Genomic DNA, 23,195 nt, shown 5'->3' on the forward strand with positions numbered 1-23,195 from the left:
ATTGTCCAGGGCACTGAGAGTTTAAATAACACCCAGTTAGTATATGATAGAGATGGGACTTGAACTCCAGGCTCAGAGGCTAGCTCTATCCATTAGGCAATGTTGCCTCTCTCAGCCACAAATCATAACAATTTAAAAGTTGTTTTGTTATATTGTTTTTTAATTTTTAATTTTTATGTTTTGTTATATCAAGGTTTGCATCTGCCTCTCATCAATAAACTCCAGTTCGATAATCTCCATGGCTCCCCACTACAGTGAGGATCAAAAATAAAATCTCCTCTTTTGATACACTTAGACCTTTTAAAGCCTCACCCCTTGCTATCTTTTCCATCTTTCTTTCCATGTATGTTTCAGTCCAGTGACACTGGCTTCCTTCCTGTGCCTTGCACTAGATACTCCTCTCTCCCGACTCCAGAGCATTTTCTCTGGCCTGGAACTCCCTCCCAGCTTCCTTAGCTTCCTTCAAGTCTCTGCTAAAGTCTCACCTTCTGCAAGAAGCCTTTCCCAGCTCTCCTTCAACTCAATGCCTTCCCTCTGTGAATTATTCCCAGTTTACCCTGTTTTATCTTGTTTGCACACTGTTTCCTTCATTACACTGTGAACTCCTTGAGAGTAGGGACTGGTTTTAACTTTTCTTTACATCCCCAGAGCTTACTTAGCACAGTGCCTGGCACAAAGCAGGTGCTTCATTGGGGCTAGTTGACCACCTGACTATTCCTAGCTCTACCTTCCAAAACAAAGCAAAATAAGTCTGATCTCTCTTTCACTTGATAACCTTTTAAATACACGTAGACATCTATGTTGCTTCACTGTCTCAAGATGAACAATTCTCATTTTCTTTTCTCAGTCCTTACATGGAATTTCCAGCAGTCTGGTTGCCTTCTACCAGATAATCTCTTGCTCACTATACATGGCATTCTTAAAAGATGGTGCCCAGAACTGAGATATGATGTTAGGGTTATGAGTACTAGACAGCAGGTCAGACAGAAGTCATCTTCATCCAAGGGAATTACATTTCTTTGAAATGGTTAACAGTAATTAACAATTAATGTGGTCTTCTTTCTTCTCCCCAGTTGTGCCTGACTTCATTATTGGTGCTAGTCTGGACAAGTGATCCAATGCTTATAGCCTCAGTTCCATAGTCAAGGCTGTATGGGGCTGCCTGAGACAAGCTAGATGAGAAAACTGGAGCTATATCAGAGATGAGTCACTGGATGGTTTTTTTTAAGTGCTTTTCTAGCTATGGTGACAGCTTGGCTCTACTGAAAGAATGTTGGAGTCAGAAGGACTGGGTATGAGTCCTAACCCTCTGACTAATCCCAAGCCATTTAACAAGCAATGGCACTTGACTGACCCATCTCTTGGGCTGTCATGGAAACCAATGAAATAATGCATGCAGAGCACTTTGTAAACTGTCAAGCACAGTGTAACTTTGGGCCACCATCATTTTGATCTCACTTGAATCTGGAAACAACTCTGTTAGGGAGGAATTCTTATTCCCATTGTCTACATGAGGAAATTGAGGGACATTTAAAAATAGAATCCCCGGGGGCAGCTAGGTGGTGCAGTGGATAGAGAACCGACCCTGGAGTCAGGAGGATCTGAGTTCAAATCTGGCCTCAGACACTTTACACTTACTAGCTATGTGACCCTGGGAAAGTCACTTAACCCCGATTGCCTCACAAAAAAAAAATATTATCCTCACTACTTACTTGTCACAGCCACATGGCGATTTGCTTTTCCTTCATCAATGACATCCATAACTTCTTCAGGGCTTGAGACAAATCGTTCTGTGCACCCCTGGAAGAGAATTGATCCAGGTTTGACAAGGTTTTTATTGAAAATATCCAAATACTTTCCCATATCTTCTTGAGGGATAGATAAGTGAGTAAGACAGCAATACTGTTCACACAACTTCCTCTCCTTGCCCAGTGCCAAATTCTTACATTAAGAGGAGACTGAGCAAACCTTCAGCAAAGAATAAACCATCATAGAAGCATCTAACTTTACTACATATTTGGGTACAACCAACTCAAAGGCAGAGGGACAGGAAATAAACAGAAGAAAATTAAAGAGGTAGGAAGGATAAAAGCAATAGGTTGTTCTTTTTCATCCATCACACTAAAACTTTTTAACCACCAACTCAACTAGACAAACTCAAGTTATGGAATACATTGATTGTTGATATTACTACAATACTGAAATTCTTCTGGTCAGCAATAACAACTCCTGAATTGCATTCCAAGGACAAAAAGGGTAATCCTTTCAATATCCTCTTAAATGTCATTATTAGACATGCAATCAAATTTACAGCTTTTAATTATATGCATAGCCCAATGCTAAAAGAGAGAGAAAATTTAGGAAATTAATATATTTTCTAAAAATAATATTAAGGAGCATAATTTTAAATCCATACACATTTTAAAGATGGTTAGGGACCTTTAAATACTATATAAACAGTTTTAGCAGTGACTAGAAAAATAAACTGTATCACCAATTAAATTGTGACTTTGAGAAAGTCACTGAGCCTTTCTGGATCTCAGTTTCCTTATCTGCAAAATGAGGGCTTTGCACCAGATAGGATCTGAAGTCCCTTCCAGATCCAGATCTATGATGTCTTCCTCATACCTTTACATATGGGACTCTGTTTTTATCTTCATGTACAGCCAGGTTTGTCTTGGATACTACCAGGAGGAGAATGACAGCATGCAATGCAAAGAAGAAAAGAAGAATTAAAGAACCATCATTTAGGGCTGGGAAGAGGTGGAGAATTGGAAGCAAGTACAGCAGAACACTAAACAAATCCAGTCTCTTTTTAACATCATACCTAGATGGGGTAAAATTGCTAAAAGTTTCATGAAGAATAATAAGTCATAGCAGCTTGCCTTGAGGAACGTGTGAGGTTTATTCTTTAATAAAACCAAAGACCTCAGGATTTGATGTCTCAAAGATTCTTTTTTTTCCTTTCCTTTTCTTTTTTTTTTTTTGTGAGGCAATTGGGGTTAAGTGACTTGCCCAGGGTCACACAGCTAGTAAGTGTTAGAGGCCGGATTTGAACTCAGGTACTCCTGAATCCAGGGCCGGTGCTCTATCCACTGCGCCATCTAGCTGCCCTCAAAGATTCTTTAAGACATCATTCCAAGTAATTTGAGGCAGAAAGAAACAAAATAACCAAAAAAACCCACAGTACCTAAATTCCTAAATTAGTATTTGGCTTCAGATTTGAAATATTCCACTCAACATCTCCAAATTATTTCACCTTCCCTCTTTTTTTAGTTACAGTACAAGTAAAGAATATGCATTCAGATTACTCACCATCAAGTAAGTCTCGTATTTTGTCCAAGTAGATCTCAAAATAGGAAACCTATTTCAAAACAAATAAAGTTTGATATGGAAATAAAACCTCACATCTCAAAAATGCAATTAGCTGACTTTTAAAAAAACACTTTAACGAGCACAGTGTAAATGTAGGCCACCATCATTTTGATCTCACTTGAATCTGGAAACGACTGTCTGTTAGGGAGGAATTCTTACCCCCATTGTCTACATGAGGATACCAGAGAACACTCTTAACCAGATTAATCTGGTCCTTTTTTTCCTAAGCCTATCCACTTTCTCCATTGATCCCTTACCTGATTATACATTGACCCTCTTATTATTGCCTTCAGCATTATAATTCTCCTAAAGATTTGTATTTCATATTTGTATTCCATTTGAGCAAAGTACTTGCTGATGGAACCATGCTTTGAATATTTGAGAACGTATTTCTGGGTGTAGACATACACATAATATAAAACATTTTTGCAAATCATTTTCAGAAATCAGTAGAACCTGCTAAAATTCAATTTGGGAAATGAAGTAGATTGGCCCCATGTTCCATGTAGGTTACCTTGTCAAACTTGGGTACTCTTTCCTTTTTGGATTTTCATGACACTGCTCTCTATTGGTTCTCTTCTGACTAGTCTGACCATTCCTCTTCAATCTTATTTACTTGACCTTAATCTGCATCACAACCACTAACTATAGGTATCCCTTTAAGCTGTTCCCTGGGCCCTTTTCTCTCTATATTCTGTCACTTGGAGTATTATTTCATCAGCTCCCACTGGTTCAATTGTCATGTCTATACTAATCATTCTCAGATCTATGTATTCAGCCCTAGTCTCTCTATTTAGCTCCAATCCTGAATTACCAACTGTCTATTAGGAATGTCCCACAGGCAGCCCAAACTCACCAAGTCTAAAATGGAAGCCTTTATCTTTTCCTCTAAACCCACTCCTCTTCTGAACTTTCCTATTATTATGACAGGTACCAATACTCTTCTAGTCACTCAAATTCAAAAGCTCTATATAATCCTCAACTTCTCATGCTCATTCAAACACATACATCCAATAAATTTCCATATCTTATTTTTACTCCAAAGCTTCTCTTCATTCCCTTCACTTCATTCACACAGCAATCATTGTATCTTGTGTCATCAGTATCACTCAGCTGGACTACTGTAGTAGTCTTCCACAAGGTCTCCCTGCCTCAAGAACCTCCCTACCTACTCTAGTCTCCAAACCACTATCAAAGTAGTGTATGCTTTCCTAAAGTAGATATTTGACTATGCTATCCCCCTACTTAATAAATTCCAGGGATTCCCTATTACCTTTAGGATCAAATATCAACTAATTTGTTAACATTTAAAGTTCTTCATAATTTGGTCTCCTCCTACCTTCCAAGTCTTCTTTGACTTTCCTCTCCAAAGTTACTTTCGATTTATTCTGTATCTATGTTTTCCATTACTTATTAATATTCAAGTTTTATCCCACATGACTTTCTGGAGGGAAGAACTGTTTGTTTTGTTTTTCTAAAATGTCAGGGCTAAAGACAACATCCAGTACATAAAAACTGTTTAATAAATGCTTGCTTGCTTGATTTATAAGTGCTCTTCACCCCATATCACCATGTGAAGGGAATAGTAATGGTTCTAAAAGGATAGTCTCTGAACATCCATGTGAAGCTATCAGTGTTAGTTTGGGGAAGGTATAGGGAACAAACTGGGAAAGGCTTGGCATAAATTGTGATAACTAAACTTGGAAGATGCAGGTGGAATTAGAAGGCAAATATGTTTCACTGGAAAGAACATGTGACTATATGTCAGGAGGCATGGGTTGACATCCTGGCTCTGCAATAATGCCTTGGGGTAATTACTGGGCCTTAAACTCTGTATCTGTCAAATAAGGGAATTGGACTACATGATCTTACTGGACCTCTCTGGCTTTATAATTCTATTCTTTTTCTGCCCACAATAGTTTCTCTCTTCCACAGCACACTTATCTCCCTTTTCTTTCTTCCTCCCTCTCTTTCACTCACATTCAGTCAAGGATTCCCATGAAAGTCAAACAATGGAATAGTGAGGAAAGATTTTTTTGAATCAGACTTTTTGCCAACTCCATGAGGCTTTTTCTGGTGTCTTTGATATTCTGGGTATACGGGTTTATTTTCATGGTTAACACAAAAAACTTGTTCTAGATTAAGATCAAACTAGAGAGAACTAACATCTTCATTAACTGGGATTCTGTTTAGATTTCTAAGTTCAAGTCTAATTATTTGTTAGTTTTTAATTAACTTCCCCAAGTTTCATTAAAGTCACTTAGTCTGTCCACAAATTTTAATGGGTTGGGATTTCCATTGGTATGTTTGAATTTCACATCTTCCATTCTATCTCAGGAACCCAATTTCAGCCAATATTTTCACAGATATAAGGCAGGGTATGAGACTCTCACTAAAGTTAGCAAATGATTATCCTTTACAACACATATAAAGAGGATTGTTATTCATTAATTTAAGTGTTTTTACTGTGGATACTAGCTATTTTTGGCAATTAGCTGTAACATACAAAACCAACATCAAGAAAGCTCAATTCGGGGCAGCTAGATGGCACAGTGGATAGAGCACCGGTCCTGGAGTCAGGAGTACTTGAGTTCAAATCCGACCTCAGACACTTAATACTTAACTAGCTGTGTGACCCTGGGCAAGTCACTTAACCCCAATTGCCTCACTAAAAACAAAAAAAAAGAAGAAAGCTCAATTCTCATTTTAGGGGGAACAGTCAACAACACATTAATCAAACTTCCATTTCTGCTCTAAGAAATTGCTAACTTGTAGTCAGCCTTTAATATCTGAATGCTCTGAATAAAGCTGCAATAGTTAATTTATCAACTTTTAGCCATTTGTAATTCTAGTCGGTTTCAAAACTAATTAATACAACATTTGTCAAGGCAAAAAAAAATCCTGAAAATTTAGTCCTTGGTGCTTAAAACAAATTATTCCCCTCCTGTCGTAACTGTTTTTATCTTAATAAGATTCTTGAGGGCAATAATTGGTTCAACATCTCACTCCAGGATTAATAAGGAAGCACTGTGTCAGTGTTTTGAAAATGTTAAGTGAAACCACCTTGGAGATACACTATGCACCTAAATCTCAATCCCTTCAAACAAAGTTACAGACTTTCACTTTCTTGTGCCATCAAAAACCCCAGAAAGCCATGAATCAAATACTTATCAGGATTCTGGTCAAAGAGAGGTATAGAGAAAAGATACTCTTCTTCCAGGTATAAGCCACAATTAAGCAATCAGCTACCACTGTGTTTTAGAGGAACATAGGAAAGATATCTGGAAGTTCTCCTTCAATTTGATTTCACATTTACAAAGTTAAGATAAAAAGGTGACGGCCTAAGTCAAATACAAATTCCAGGCACACATTTATACAGGCTGAAAAACCAAATTAAGGAGGCTATCCAGATGACTCTAATACAAACATACAGAAAATGCCACAAGAAATGATTTTACTTTCCATTGGTAGTTCCAGCCAAGTTACATGCTGTGATCTTAAATATGCAAATGACTATTTCTTTCTCTACTTTTTACATGGAGATACAACTAAAGGGTTTGCTCCAATAATAATTTTTAATATCTTTGGTCCAGTTACTTGACATGATGTATAGTTATATTTCTTGCACTGAAAATATAAAAGGCATATTCATAATCTTTAATCACTTTATCAGTTTCAGAATTCAAAGCCTTGGCACAGCTTTCCTTCTCAGAACCCAGCTAAGAGCCTTTCCATCTCCACTTACCTTGATGTGAAACTCCAGGTTTTCATCCATAGAATAAATGTGATCAAAGATGTCATGTGCAATTCTTGGGATGATTCCCATGAGTTGATGGTCATGTAGCTTCCCCTAAAGATATGAAAGCAAAATTGAATAGGCAAATTTAGAACACCCTGGAGTGATGTATAGGGATGTGTGTGTGTGTGTGTGTGTGTGTGTGTGTGTGTGTGTGTGTGTGTGTGTGTGCATGGGTTTCTTCAAAGATACCTTCCCTGCACTGTAGCACTTGAAAGAACTGGCTATATAGTCTGGTGTATCTGTTTAATAATGAATATGTACAAAAGGTGACACTAAATAACTCAGTGGATTATAAGTATTTTCCACCAAAAATGGGAATGTTTTGTCAATTTCTGAAACACAAAGATTTATTGCGAAGCTTAAGTTCTTTTTTTATTAAAAAAATCAGATTCATTACTTTAAAGGCACTCCTATATACAAATATGAGTCTGGGAAAGACAGCAGGAAAGAATCATTTAAGGGTTTCAGAAACTGACATGATTTGTGTGTCCCTGGAATAACATATTTATTCCAGGGACATATAAATCATTTTAATTGCTTCAGAACCAATAATCACTGACATGTTTATATACACCAACATCCTGCATTATCTGAAATAAACATTGTAGTTTCAAAGATTTTCAAATCCTTTAAAAAGCCACTTGACATGGGCTATGTCTACCCTCCCACAGAGTGAACAGCTCTGTATGGAAAGAAGGCATGACTCTATATGTTCTTTGGCTGGTCTTGTTCCTCATGGGGACCAAGGATCCAATAAGGATTCACTGGTCATGTGTCCTTTAGCAAAAGGGTAGAGCAGGTCGCCTTTCAGAAAAGGGCCAGAACCCAAGTGCATCTCTACAGACTGCACCATTGGATGGACCCTGCTACACTAACAAGACTAGGAAAGACCATCATACCTTATGTGGGTACTTAATCTTTGAAATCCTTTCCTCCCAAGTGCTCTAGTAAATAGAGGATTACTTTCACCAGGTGACCCCAATGCCTGAAACTCTCCCATCTTATCTCACCTTCCTGGATTCCTTCAAGTCTCAGCTAAAGACTTCCCTTCAGCAATACGGTTTTTCCTAGTCCTCTTTAATCTTAGAACAATCCTTCTGGGATGATGTCCAATTTATCATGTGTATCTTGTTTGTGCATAGTTGTTTGCATGTTGTCCCCTTCTCCCCCATAGACTGTGAGCTCCTTGACAGCAGGAAATATTTTTTGTTTGTTTGCCTTTCTTTATCTGAGACACTTAGCAGAGTACCTGGCACATAGTGCAAGCTTAATAGATGCTTGATACAGGGTCTATTTTGCTTCTTTGATTGGCATCCCTTTTCCTCACAGTAATTCACTGTAGGCAGTGCCACAGTTCTTTTTGTAATGTTCAAGACCCAGAGAACAGCCAACAAACCAAGATCAGCATTAATTCAATGGCCAATGCCCTCTCTCTCAAGTTCTTTGTCTTTAACTACTATGAATTGTATTCCCTCTATACTTATTCTGCATATACTCATATATGTTCTTTCTGCCTCTCTTTAGAATGCAAGTTCCTTTCCAATAGAGACTATTTCATTATATTTGTATCCTCAGTGCACAGCACAGTGTCTGGCACATAGTAGGCACTTAATATATGCTTGATGTTTAATCAAATGATTCAATGTTATTAACCCATTTCCTCAGCAAACACTTGCTGACTTGAGTTGATTTTGATAATAATTTAAAGCTCAGGAAACATGAAAGTACTTTCAGGGGACAATTATAAAAAAGACTCATCCAGGAACACAAACAAATTAACCAATTGATTTAAACCAACAAAAAAATAGTACATGACACCGTAGTGTCTGATTTCTCCCAAAAGATGAAGAGAGCTGACAATGTGTGTTTTCCTTAAGCTTTTCCCACATTTTCCTAAAGTGGCATGAGTGTCTAGTAATCTATAAATAAAAGCAAATTTAATACCTATATCCATTACTGGAGAATAAAACTTCCCTTGTTTCAACTTGAGTCCCATCCCAAAATCTCCCAAGCAGGAATGTCCCAAACCATCGAAGAAAAAATAAAGCAGCCAGTCAACTCATCCAAGAAACAATGTACCTCATTAAAAGTATTTGACAAGTTGAGGTTCACACTTGAGGTTTGACAGTTGAGAGTTCACTGTGACAAGCAAAAAAAGGACTAGCAAAATGAGATATATTTGGAGATTTTCTTATTGTAATTCTCTGGGGAAGATTAATTCTGAAGGGAAAGGACACCTTAGCAATGTCTCTATCAGTCTAGAGCAGTAAATGCAGAAGACTCCTTGAAAAAGTAAGATCTAGCTGGGGGGAAATCTTATCCAAAGCTATACCCTGAAAAAAGAATGATACCACTTATTTTTTCCCTTGAGCAAAAGCACCCCTGGACTGCCTCACCATTAGCAGGAGCTACAAAGACCTGAATCTCCATGTACTACTGTGTCCCATTAAGCATAACACTAATATTATCATGGGCTTAATGCTTTACTGAAAATCTTCTTTAAATGCTCTACCTTAAGGAGCTAATCTTTCTAATTTTATGTCGGCTTATACATTTCCCCCTTCAGTGGAAATAATAGAATTATTACAGGATGTTAAACCAAAAGAGGGTAGGAATTAAAACTGAATATTGCCTTGATTTGCATGTGACAGTTGTCACCGTTTTTAGGGAATTAACATCCCTTCCTAAAGTCTTTTTTTTAAAATAAGTATTTCTATTGCTGAATATAAGTGATTTAAAAAAAAATCCTTCTCATAAAATGGTATAAACCCTGCAGATATTTTGATTTAATTACATTCCAAGTTAGTGGATTACTCCACTATTCCACCATCTGTGTGGGCTGAGCCTGTAGCTTCCCAGGAGGCAGAGAATACTTAATTAGAGAACACCACCAGTGATTAACCCCACAGAAATGGGGTAGGTATTAGACCATACCCAGGAAGGGAGTTGAAAAGGAACAGTATAGTACATGCTTACATGAAACCCCTTCAAGCTATAGAATAAGCAGTCTATTTTTCACAAACCACACTTGAAATAAATGTTGTTTTAATTCAAACCTTAAGCCAACAGGGGCAGTCATGTGGTGGAATGAGCAACCTGGAATCCAGATTTGTAAACTCAGAGGTAGAATAGAATCCAACACCTCCTTTTCATTCTTGACAGGGAAATGGTACTGCCCTAAGAACTCTTTTTTTTCTTTTTTTTTTTTTGGGGGGGGGGGGGGGAGTGAGGCAATTGGAGTTAAGTGACTTGCCCAGGGTCACACAGCTAGTAAGTGTCAAGTTTCTGAGGCCAGATTTGAACTCAGGTCCTCCTGAATCCAGAGCTGGTGCTCTATCCACTGTGCCACCTAGCTGCCCCAAGCACTCTTTCATTTATGTTCTATGGATTAGAAAGGGATTCTACCCTCAAGGAACTTAAGGTCTTTTAATTCCATTGACCCTCTGGACCAAAGGCAGAATCTGAATTTAGGGTATTCCCACAATCAGTTATTCCACCTTTTTTTTTTTTACTAATGAGTAAAGAGAAGAATACTAGATTTAGACATCAAAAGATGTAAGTTTAAGTAAACTCCACAATTCAGCATCTAACCTTATTCAAGCAACAACTTCTCTGAGCCTCAACTTCCTCATCTGTAAGAATTGTACTATGTGCAAGTATAGATAGCACAATTGATGCACTAATCTATCCACTGTAGTAATACTTAATGCTAAGTAGGTTATTAAGTAGATACTTAATGCTACCTACTTAATAGAGTTGCTGTAAAGATGAAATGACAAAATGTATGTAAAGCACCATGATCTCACTGAGATAGGGATATCCCCTCCTCTAATACAGATTAAAAACCTTCCCTATCTTAGAAGATGGTTTCATGAGTTGCTATAGACAAAAAAAATCATCATCTGGTGGTTAACCTTTCAGTGATATGACGTTACAAACTCAACTGAGTTGGTCCTCTGGACAGTAAACAAATAATCTTCTATCTCTTAGACTAGATATTTTCCAGAGTTCTTTTCAACTCTAATAACCCCATGATGGAGTCTTCCCAGATTGGTAGACCTACCAGAGTTTGTTTTCTACCAGCATACCTTTCAAGAATCCAGTCACCTCCATGCTACAAGGAAGTATTATGATAGGACTGTAGTGGAAGGACCCAGTATATTGTTGTTATTGATGTTTAGTCATTTCAATTGTGTACAACTCTTTGTGACCCATTTGGGGCATCTTGGCAAAGATATGGGAGTGGTTTACCATTTTCTTCTCCAGTGCATTTTACAGATGAGGAAACTGAGGTAAATAGGGTTAAGCAACTTGCCCAGGGTCACATAGCAAGTAAGTGTTTGAGGTTAGATTTGACTCAGGAAAATGAGTCTTCCTGATTTCAGGCCATTTAAGCTGCCCCTCATACTATATAAACACTATGACTATTTTTCTAAAACAAGCTTCTAACTTGGGTAGGGATCTCTGAATCACTGAGTTACATTTTAAATATTCTATTAGATTATTTCATAATTAAAAATAGAAAAGCAAAGAGTACTATATCAAATAAAAATAGTCATAAAGATCATGAAGATGATAGCTAACATTTATACTCAAAGGTCTGCAAAATGCTTTCCATACATTATTTCCTTTGCTCTTCATAATTCATAGGAGTAAGGTATCTTCTTACATTCCACATTCTAAGTGAACCATTGATGGGCTACTAAAGATTTAAGCACCAGGAAATCTCTAGTTCACAAACTAAAATACTTCTGGAGCAGCCTGGGCCAGCTCAGCAATATTCTCAGGAGATGACTACAAATGAGAAAACCTAGGCATGAAAGAGGAATCTGATACCACTCCTTGTGAGCTGAATTCCCTCAAACTTTGTTAGTACTAGAGTTTAAAACATAGGACTGAAAACTATTCAATGACATCCCTCCCAACTCTCACCCCAAGCAGCTAGTAAAAAGTGTCTGAAATTTAGGATTCAAATGGAAAAATACCATCTAAACACTTACCACAAAAAGAGAATCACACGAGTTAGTCACAGAACTGAAAATGACACTTAAAAATGCCACACTAAGCTGTGTTGTCTCTCTGCTGCTATGGTGTGGCATTAAAGCTAATCTCATTATGCTGGTGAAAGAACAGGCTCAGAGAAATTAAATGACTTGCCCAAGGTTAGGTGCTAAATGGTGGAATTTACTTAAATCCACATTTTCTGACATTGAAATCTAGTATTCATTCCTTTATACAACAGCTATCTATCTGTCTATATCCTAGATATCTAGATATCTAGATATATGGGGTAACTGACTGCAGTTATATCCTGAAATCAGATTCTGCCTTTGGTCCAGAAAGTCAAAAGCCTGTGTTTATTTAAAACCCAGAGAAGAAATTTGTACCTTCAGGATTCAATGAAAGTTTCCATTTCATTTCTTTATCTAAATAAGTGAAATGCCCTTCCCTCCCACACCCACATCCAACATCAACACTATGATCTTACCTCCATGGTATGGGTTTTTCCTGAAGAGGTCTGTCCATATGCAAAAATAGTCCCATTATAACCTTCCAGTACATCTGCAAGAAAAGAAAATAAATGTCCAATAGAGTTATTCCTTTAGTTGGTGTAGCTTGTTAAATTTTATGTCATTGTAACATATGTTAACCTCAGACTTTTCAAGAAAACAGATTATTTAAGAACCAAGTCAGAAGTATTGGGACCTGCCTTCTTCTCTACTGAAGACCAAATGAAAGGGCAAATAGTTTCAGGTTAGAGCAAGAGGGACCTAGGAATGAGTTCATGAAAATGGACCTGGAAGTATTTTCTCCATAGAGCTCTAAGATCAAGAGCCTTAGAAGCAGAGATATACACTAAAAGACATTTTGAGTCCCTTTCTACAAGTGTGTGTTTTTCTCTGTATAAGTTTTATTTATTATATATGGTAAGGCTATGTATACTAATATAATAAGGTCATGTGTATATGCATGTGTGTATGTGTGTATAATATGTGTGTGTATTCTTATTATATCAGCCAAAATAAAGTCACAGGTGCCTTGAATTTCCGGAGAGCCAGGCAGAATAGGATTTCTTTCTTGGGATTTCGATGTTGGCTCCCAGTTACATCCTTAGGGAAGTCTCCTGTGAAAGTCTATACAAGAGTTTCCAAAGAATGGAATTCTTTCTGGGGAGAGGTAACAAGAGGTTTCAGTCTGTAAAATGAGAAACATGGCAGCCACTGGCTGAGAAAGCAAAAGGAGCGCCGACTTACATTTGAAAACCTCCTGTTTCCTCTGTGACAGTACTAGCAAACTGGGCGGCCACATTAGCATCAGGAATTCTTTTTCATTATACAATGAGTGCACTCACTGTGCAAACCCACACACATTGCAGGCCTTCTTCCATTTCACATGGGGAAAAGGAAAGGCACATGGAATGAGGATGTTTTTCCTGAAAGAACAGAGCTTATCTGCAGGAAATGTTTCAAAGCAGCAGAGGTGATTAAAATATATCAGTAGTCATTTTCCCCAGTTACTGTTGAATGCATACAAATATCTCCGAAAGTAAAAGGAAACATAATTAGTCTCTCTAATGCCAGCTAACCTTGCCTGTGGGGAGGAAGTCTTAATTTGCCAAGGGTAGGAGTAGGGACAGAGAGGTGTGCACTCTGTGGTGAAAGAAATCAATCAGGCAAGCAATCAGCTCAATCCATTTAGTTGACCAAATAGCTTTTAAGCCTCTGAGAGCTTGGTATTATTTCATGATGCTGATTCAGATTTCCTTATTTGAAAGAGTCATCTTATTGATCTCAGGTTGATGGGGTTTGAGCTGAGACAGGAAGGAAAACAACAGTTTTTAATTGGAAAGGCAGGGAGAGAGGAGGGAGGAGGGTAATGGAGGAAATTGTATATAGAAGAGAAATGAGACAGGAGAATGGAGAGGGAAGGAAAGGAGAGAGAAGAAATGCTTGCTAGTTACAGGCAATGCATATATCTAACATCCATGTGGTTTGGGGACAAGGAAGATGTTAAAACCGAACTAACTGTCCACAAGAGCTTGCACCAGGCTGTAACATTTTCACACTTATCTATCCTTGTGAGAGTTCATCTGGTGATTATGAGCATCAGAAGGCTATAAAAGCACAGCATTAGGACCATGGGCCCTTTCCTCAATTGTCCTTCCAATTTTAACTTCCTTAATTCAATGAACCAATCAACAAACACTGGTGTACCTACTACATAATCATGACTAAACTGGTGGATTTATGTTAGTTTATTTGGCTACTTTGAAATCATAACAAATATAATTGTACTTATAAAAAAGCTCCAAAAATTGCAAGTGAAATATAGATTTAGAATTCAAAGGGCCTTGTTTGTAAGGATGGGAGGGGGATCATCAATGAATCTCCTTATTCCAGTTACCTGTGATCTCTTACTCAGGTGAGAACATATATCCATTGATCAAAGATGTGAACAAGGCTAGGTCATCTCCATTGAATCAAAGACATTTCAAAAGAGCAAAGGAAGTCTGTTAGGTTTGACTGTGGCCTGTGGGTTGTGTGTAAAATCATCAAGATGATTCAAGCACTGGGAAATTTTGTGGTGGAAGCCTTCAAGCCAAGCCACTGAGAAGAAATTGCTTAATGGTGACATGGAGAGAATCTTCACCTTTTTTCCATGCCCCCCACTAGAGAACAACCTTTTAAATTTCTGAGGGTTTGGAGGATTTGGGGGCTTCCTATAAATGCCTCAAGACCACCAGAATCTCTGGAAGAGCTGACTCAGTGTCTATTTTGTGAGCCAAAAACAAATTAAAGATACTGAGGAATGGCAACTTGAACACTCTACAAAGAGACCAGGGGGGAAACTATATTATGTCCAGGGAGAGCTTCATGAATACTTCATGAAGAGAAGAAAAGAACTCCTGACAGTCAAGAACTATGAGTTATCACTTGGCCACATGTACTCTCTTATGCCCATATTTCCATGGACTGTGCATGTGTTTGTGGGAGAGTATGTCAATGCTTTCTGAGGGGACACTTTGTAGCAACTAGTTTTACTATAACATCTTAGTAAATGTACTTTTCTGAAAAACTAAATCTGTCTAATAACTGCTAACTACGGGGGGAAGCACATTGGCAGAGATTTAAGAGATATAATACTAGAAAACAACCACCACCTCAACTCTTTCAGGATCTCTTAGAATCCTGAGGGAAGGAAAGTAGTAGCAGAGCTTTGTTTTTGTTTTTGTTTGTTTTTGTTTTTGTTTGCGGGGCAATGGGGATTAAGTGACTTGCCCAGGATCACACAGCTGGTGTCAAGGGTCTGAGGCCAGATTTGAACTCAGGTCCTCCTGAATCCAGGGCCGGTGCACTATCCATCGCGCCACCTAGCTACCCCCGTAGCAGAGCTTTGGACATCCATCCAATCAGTCGATGCCAGCATGGGTCGGGGGAAGTAAGGTCAGAGTATGTACAAGATGGGTCAAATTAAGGTCCTCCAAACTCTAAACCTAGGGCTCTTTCCATACCATAGTTTAAGTCCAATTTCATGATTTTTAGGAAACAAATACTGGTTTTAGAGATGGACATAAGCTACACTGATACAGTAAGAACAAAAAAAATTGAGTGTTAACACTGTCAATTTGGCTGCTGAACTGAGTTCTGAATTAAAGCTGTATAATCTACAAAATTAAATAGAATCTCTTCATCTTGAACCACTCCTAAACAGAGAACAGAAAGAAAACATAAAACACATCTTCGATAGAGTCCATTTGCTAAATTAACTAGGGGAGGATGGGAGGTGGAGTCAACTTGTTCCTTCCCTCCCACTGCCATTTCCAGATCTCTTGCTCTACCACCACAACTCTGCTCCTGTGAAGTTTACCTGGGAAGATTATGGAACTATCATGTATTCATTCAATCAACAAGCATTTATGCTCATAGACTTCTAGGTTACCCAGCCACTTTTCTTCCTCAATGACTTGAGCACCTGGATTACAGGCTTCCTACCGACCCCATTCCTCAGATGTGGTGATGAGGATTTCAATATTCACAATAACACCTTGAACAACCTGGCCTCCCAGTTCTCCTCAATTCTCATGATCTCTATCCCCACTTTACCTCCGACTGGAACATACTGAAGCATTCAAACCTTAGCCATCACCATCACCAGAAATTGCCCTGTCCCCATGACCCTGAAATCTGAAGTTTTCCTTTGTGATCATAACCTGTCCTTCTACTTCTTCCCAAGGTACCATTCTACAGTAAAAGAGCCTAGCTTTGGAATTAAGGGACCTGGGTTCAAATGATAACCACTTCCTCCTTGTAACCTTGGGCAAATAATATAACGTCTTGGATCCCAAGTTTCCTCAACTACATGGAGTGAAATGAAATGATCCCTAAGCTTCACTTGTAGTTCTAAATATATGATCCCCTTGGTCAATTCTTCACCTCAACCCTGATGGTAAGTTTTGTAATTCTACATATTTTACTTTATATATTTAACACCAGTATTCAGAGAAGGGATCCATAAGCTTTCTCAGATGGCCAAAGCAGCCCATGACACAGAAAAGAACCTCTATGCCAGAGGAAGTTACAAAATTTGGTTCACTGGGTTCCCTGGGTTTGTACTATCAAACACCAACTATGCCTTTATCCTTGTTTGGAGATGCCTTTTTATTTATCTCTTATTGACTCCCTATCATATTCTCCAATGACTTCTCTCCCCTCAAAGTCTCAATGTTAGATACATCCCTTATCTCTCACAACAAGGAACCTTACTTCCAACTTAAAATATTCTCTTTATTTTCATTCATTTCCTCCTTTTATTCCAGTCTCAGAGGTTGAAGTAACCTTCCTTGCCAAAGCTGTTACTTACATTTCTGTCCTGGAGCTCATCACCTTACATTACCTCTTCACCCCATCCACATCAATCCCTCCCCTTTCTTTCCCCCTCTCTCAAATTCTTAATAAATTCCTCTTTACTGGCTCTTTCCTTATGGATTAAAACATTTTTGAGTTTCCCAATCCCCAAAACAAAACAAAACAAAAACAAAAACCCTTGACCATTGTCCCTTGTCCCTTCTCCTCCTAGAAGGTATATTCTGCATTTGTTGTCATTATTTCCTCACCACCCACTTCTCAGCCCCTGCAATCTGACTTCCACCCTATGCCTATTATTGATGCCATCACTTAATCACCAAATCTAATGGTCTTTTTTCTCATTCAACATCCTCCTTGACCTCTGTGCAACATTTGACACTGCTGACCACTCCATTCCTCTTGATACTTTCTCTTAGCTTCTTTGACATGTTGTTTTCCTAGTTCTGTTCTACTCTTTCTGACTGCTCCATCTCCTTCATTAGTTCATCTTCCTCGTGCCACCTTGTAAGTGCGAATGTCAGAAAAGCCCTTGCCCTAAACCTCGTTGTGTTTACTTCAGTGATCATCTTTATTTAGATGACTCCCCAAAGTCACTTAACCTCTCTGGTCCTCAGTTTCCTCACTGAGGAACTGGAGATAATGTTACTTGTTATATCTGTATCAGAGGGTAGAAAAAGAGCCAATTCAGTGCAAGTCATAACATCCTGTCCCGATGCCATAGTTCTCTTTGAGAACAAAGGACAAATAACAAACTGTGGTATAAGAAATGATGGATATGAGAAATTCTACCAAACATCGGAAAATTTGAATGAATTTATGCTATATGAAAAAAGCAGAAGTAGGTAAATGTGATAATGGATGTAGAGTGTTCTGAAAAACTAAATGTGCTGTATAAATAATGGATATATTACTAATTTCATTCTCATTTTTTTACGGAGCTCAATCAGAAAAAGTCATAGGATCTGCTGTCATTCCTTCATATTTAATGTTCCATATACTGTTGCACAAGTAAATAATATAGTATATTTTTGTAATTAAGTAAAAAATCGATTACTAAGATGTAATCTCACTTTTAAGGGCTGCCAAAAGCACCTTTGGGACAAATTCTTAAGATTCTAGCTAGCTATAAAATATTTTTAATCCTACTCAAATGGTCAAAACAAAGTCATGAGTGCAACAAGTTAAGGTAGCAAGGAAGACTTTAAGGCACTGTGGTTCAGTTTAGCACCATGATATGGTAGAAAGACAATAGTTTGGAGTAAAAAAAAAACCAAACTAGATTTAGAGTAAGAAAAACTGAGTTGGAAATTTGATTCTGATACCTGTATGACCCAGGACAAGTCACTTAAAATAATCCCAAACACAGGGAGATTATCTATAAAATTCTGCTCCAGTGCCTCTTCCTCCCTCTGTTTGGAAAGAATGGAGGGTGGATATCAGGAGAGCTCATTCCAGACCTCCTATTTGAGGAGTACCCTCCTTAAGGAGTAGCCATTTCATAGTGTCCCACTGGATCAAGGACTTCATCTTCCCCTTCCCCTCTTTTCTACTTTTCAGCTTCTTTTTGTGTTGTAAGACTGTCTTTTGCCTTCCTTCCTCTCCCTAGCACTTAGCTCAATGCCTGGCACATAGTAGGTGCTTAATAAGAGTTTGCTGACTGAGTCACTGACTATAAAATGCAGGGATTCAACTATTAATGTCTTTTTCAACTCTAAATCCTATAACCTTAAAAACTAAAAGATACAAATATAACAACAATTTTTTAAAAAAATAATTTCATTAACAAAATCAATGCAGCTAGAATAAGAAAAGATTAAGCCAACTGGGGGAGAGTGTTTACATCAACTATCTCTGCTGAAAATTTGATATCTGTAATATGTTAAAAGTATATTTTAAGAGCTAAGAGTATGTTGTTAAGAATTGGCATAACTAGCTTCTTCTTGTTCCAACATGAACTGTAACTACTCCCTAATTACTATAAAAGACTTAACTGTTATAAAGAAGGATTTCAATATACATCCATCCACTTCACTACTCCATCTTATCTTACAAATGATGCATGGTATCCCTTGATTAATGTGAATAGCTGTACCAACAAGGACACATTCCTTCTCTATCTTCCATAACTAGTAATGCATATTCTCTCTCTTTTTTTTTTGAGAGGCAATGGGGGTTAAGTGACTTGCCCAGGGTCACACAGCTAGTAAGTGTTAAGTGTCTGAAGCTGGCTTTGAACTCAGGTCCTCCTGAATCCAGAGCCAGTGCTTTATCCACTGCACCACCTAGCTGCCCCCAATGCATATTCTCTTTAACAAGTACATTGGGGTTTTTTGCCTTTGTATAACCAGCAGCTCTGTCAAAAGCAGCCATTTTTTCATCTTTGTCTCACATAATGTATGAATATTATGAGCTGAATTGTAAGACACATACATGCTCATAAGCTACTGGTGAAGTATGTCTCACTGAGTAAATAAACTGCAATATCTTGGTCTCTCTATGATGACTGGTTTCTTGGCAGTAACCAGTCAATGGACTCAAGGAGAACTTAAACAACAGACATAGGGAGTTAACATTAAAAATATAAGACCAAGAGTCATTTCCTAGTATATAAGAAGTCAAATAACAAAGTTTTCAGAAGATGCAATGCAAGTGATGGACATTCAGATTTTTTAATGTTAAAAATCACTAATAGAAGAAATACAAATTAAAGGACATTTTTAAATGTTTTGCCTCAAATCCATTGAACTGGCAAAGATGAAAGTATGTCAGGGAGCAGTGAGAAAAAAGACTCAATATACTGGTGGAAGAATTGCAAATTGGTCCAACTATTCTGGAATACCATTTGGAATGACGTAACAAAAGTCACTAAACTCTTCATACCCTTTGAGTTATTTCACTCCTGGACATATACTCAAGGAAGTCAAAGCCATAAAGGGTGAGCCCTATGTATAATATAATATTCAAGTAATTACTCTTTGCAGTAGCAAAAACAAACCAACTGTGATAATATGGGTGCTCAGTGAGTGAGCAAGCTGTGGTATCTGAATGTAATGGAATAACAGTGTGGTGTAAGAGAACCTGGATGGCTCTGGAGGAGAGTGAGGTTGCTAACGTTGCACAGCCCTCCCTCACTTCAATCCAATTCAGTGCAAGTCATAACATCCTGTCCCGATGCCATAGTTCTCTTTGAGAACAAAGGACAAATAACAAACTGTGGTATAAGAAATGATGGATATGAGAAATTCTACCAAACATCGGAAAATTTGAATGAATTTATGCTATATGAAAAAAGCAGAAGTAGGTAAATAATATGCACAAAAACTATAAAGCAAATGAAAATAATGCTAACTGGAAGTTGAACTCAATTTGCAACAACCAATCTCAGTCTGGGGAAGAGATAATGAAACATTTTCTTCTTAAGTTTTTTTGTTTGTTTATTTTTTGGTTTGGTTTCGGTGGGGCAATGAGGGTTAAGTGACTTGCCCAGGGTCACACAGCTAGTAAGTTCTTCTTGAGTTTTGAGGTAAGGGACTAAAGGACCAAAATGTTTGCCTGCAATGTTATAGACAAGTTCATTTTATCAGCTGATTTTGCATAATGATTTTTGCTATACTTGGAAGGCTCGTAGGAAGAATGATATATTGTGGGAACTTACTGTGAATAGACATAGATATAGGATAGAGATTAGAGCTGTAATTTCATTGGTATAGGGAACTGCCTACAAGGAAACTTCTAAAATACAGTTCAATGACTTCTCTGGACCTTAAAATTTAGAGGTCATGTAGAGCACTAAGAGGGGAAGTTATTTGCCAGTATGTACAGACCTGGCTTTGAAGCCAATTCCTTATCAACCTAACCATACTGCTTCCATTTAAAACCTAACAGAGGGGCAGCTAGGTGGCGCAGTGGATAAAGCACCAACCCTGAATTCAGGAGTACCTGAGTTCAAATCCGGCCTCAGATACTTGACACGTACTAGCTGTGCGACCCTGGGCAAGTCACTTAACCCCCATTGCCCTGCCAAAAAACCAAAAAAACCTAACAGAGGGGCAGCTAGGTGGTGCAGTGGATAGAGCACCAGCTCTGGAGTCAGGAGAATCTGAGTTCAAATCCGGCCTCGGACACTTAACACTTACTGGCTATGTAACCCTGGGCATAGCCAAATTGCCTCACTAAAAAAACAAACAAACAAAAAAAAGCTAACAGAGATGGATGATTAATAAAAAGCTACAATCTAAATCCTATATACATTTTTAAAAATTTACAAATAACTATAATTAAGCTGGAACATAAAATATATTTAGGAGCTTACGAAAATGAAATACTATATTTATCTATTAAAAAAGTATCCTGAAAGTCTTTGTGCAGTTTTAAGCTTTAATAGCTTTAACACTGCAAAGCAATATAAACATATCCATTAAAAACCTAAAGGTTGGGGGCAGCTAGGTGGTGCAGTGGATAAAGCACTAGCCCTGGATCAGGAGGACCTAAGTTCAAAACCAACCTCAGACACTTGACAGTTACTAGCTCTGTGACCCTGGGCAAGTCACTTAACCTTTATTCCCCTCCCTCCCCCCAAAAAAAAGGTTTTTAGGAAGGAAGGGCAATCCATTGCTCCCAAGAGGAAAATAAATTTTAGTATTCTTTGCCTCGAATTTAAGACAAGGGAGACCAAGACCTTGGTTCTTGTGTTCTGGTCCCAAACTTTACCTCTTATTGAGAGAATATTACACTGTCTGAGAACCTGGGAGGAAGACAATCATGCCCACCCAGCATTGTCCTTGGGGTCAGCTGCCTCCTCTCTCACCAGCTTCCACAGTAAAACAATCACTGTGTTAAATAACTTGAAGCTCTAGGATGTCCTGCCAACATTGTACTTGGCAGCAAAGGGACCTGTCAAGGCTAGAGACCTTAGTAGTTTACAAACCAGTTCACTTAGATGGCTCAAGAGCCGGCTATAAAACAGAAAATAATGCCTCTGCATTTTATTTATATAAATAAAAAAATTGTGGGGCTTTCATAAAGGAGTCTAACTAAAATATAGCAACAAACTCAAAGGAACAGTCTGATTAAGAAAGAAGAGCCTTTTGTAACAAGGTAAAAATAACTATGATGCTGTGGGATCCCTGAACCAGTGACTGGGAATGTTACATTTTTTGCAAAGTGACCGAGTCCTGAGATTCCAGAACTACTTTTTTGTTTCTTTTCTCCACTTTTACTATCATCCCTGGTCTCCCCACACCCAATGCTATCTTTCTACATTGCTTACTTAATTGTCTACTTGTCCAAAGAGGAAATTCTCCCACAAAGAAAATATGTCAAGTTATCTAGTTGTCCAAGACTGAAGACTTGGGTTGCCATCAACACATTAGGCCAACTGCAGGGCTGGTCCAATTCAACTGGTTTTTAGGCCCAGGGTTCCAGAACTAGATGGCACCAGGCACCGAAGCCACCCATTGATTATAGGTCAATTAATTAATTACCTAATATGTTGATTACACACTTTACATATTCAGAGAAAAATTCTGGGCTCAACCCTAGGAAACCTTATGATAAGAGTCAGTTCTATTCCATCCAGTCACCCTCCATTTTTCAGAATATTTATACAACATACAGCATGAGCAAAAATCAGGTGTCATACAAAGATATAGAGTCATAAGACTTAGTTTGAAATCCCAGCTCTGATATTTAATATCTGTATGACCTTGGGCAAGTCTATGTACCTCTTTAGAGTACAGTTTCCCAATCTGTAAAGTGAGGGAGCAGGATTAGATAGATCATCACTATTTCCTTCCAACCATAAATACTATGAAATATGAGTACCGTATTCATAGTACTTTTTTCTCCAAAACAAAGATTTTTAGATCCCCATTTATTATGTTACCCAAAATGTCAGATGAGTAGTTAAAATGGAGAATTGGGAATTAATTGAGGAAATACTCCTGTGACTTGAGATGAATTTTCATAGCCTTTCTCATCTCTGATTCTAGCCATTAAATATTGCAGAGAATTCAGTCCCCAGCTATTCCAGTAACCACATAAACCAAGCTGGATATGCCAGGGGAAACACTACTAGAATGAATAAGCAATTTTCAAAAGGTTTAGGGAGGGGGAAGCTAGGTGGTGCAGTGGATAGAGCACTGGCCCTGGATTCA

General features: G+C 38.1%; 1 protein-coding gene across 1 annotated transcript in view; it reads right to left on the reverse strand.

The window, feature by feature from the left end:
- The window catches only part of KIF5C (kinesin family member 5C), a 238,666-nt gene that overhangs the window by 103,265 nt on the left and 112,206 nt on the right, over positions 1-23,195 (reverse strand). Inside the window, exons 3-7 of the mRNA XM_043991874.1 lie at positions 12,663-12,736; positions 7,121-7,225; positions 3,316-3,364; positions 2,629-2,684; positions 1,713-1,800 (exon numbers count right to left, since the gene is read on the reverse strand). Of these exons, the coding sequence (XP_043847809.1) occupies positions 1,713-1,800; positions 2,629-2,684; positions 3,316-3,364; positions 7,121-7,225; positions 12,663-12,736 (372 nt within the window). The remainder of the gene's footprint in view (positions 1-1,712; positions 1,801-2,628; positions 2,685-3,315; positions 3,365-7,120; positions 7,226-12,662; positions 12,737-23,195) is intronic.

This window comes from Dromiciops gliroides, chromosome 3 (assembly GCF_019393635.1).
Source record: "Dromiciops gliroides isolate mDroGli1 chromosome 3, mDroGli1.pri, whole genome shotgun sequence".
In the NCBI taxonomy this organism is placed as follows: domain Eukaryota; kingdom Metazoa; phylum Chordata; class Mammalia; order Microbiotheria; family Microbiotheriidae; genus Dromiciops; species Dromiciops gliroides.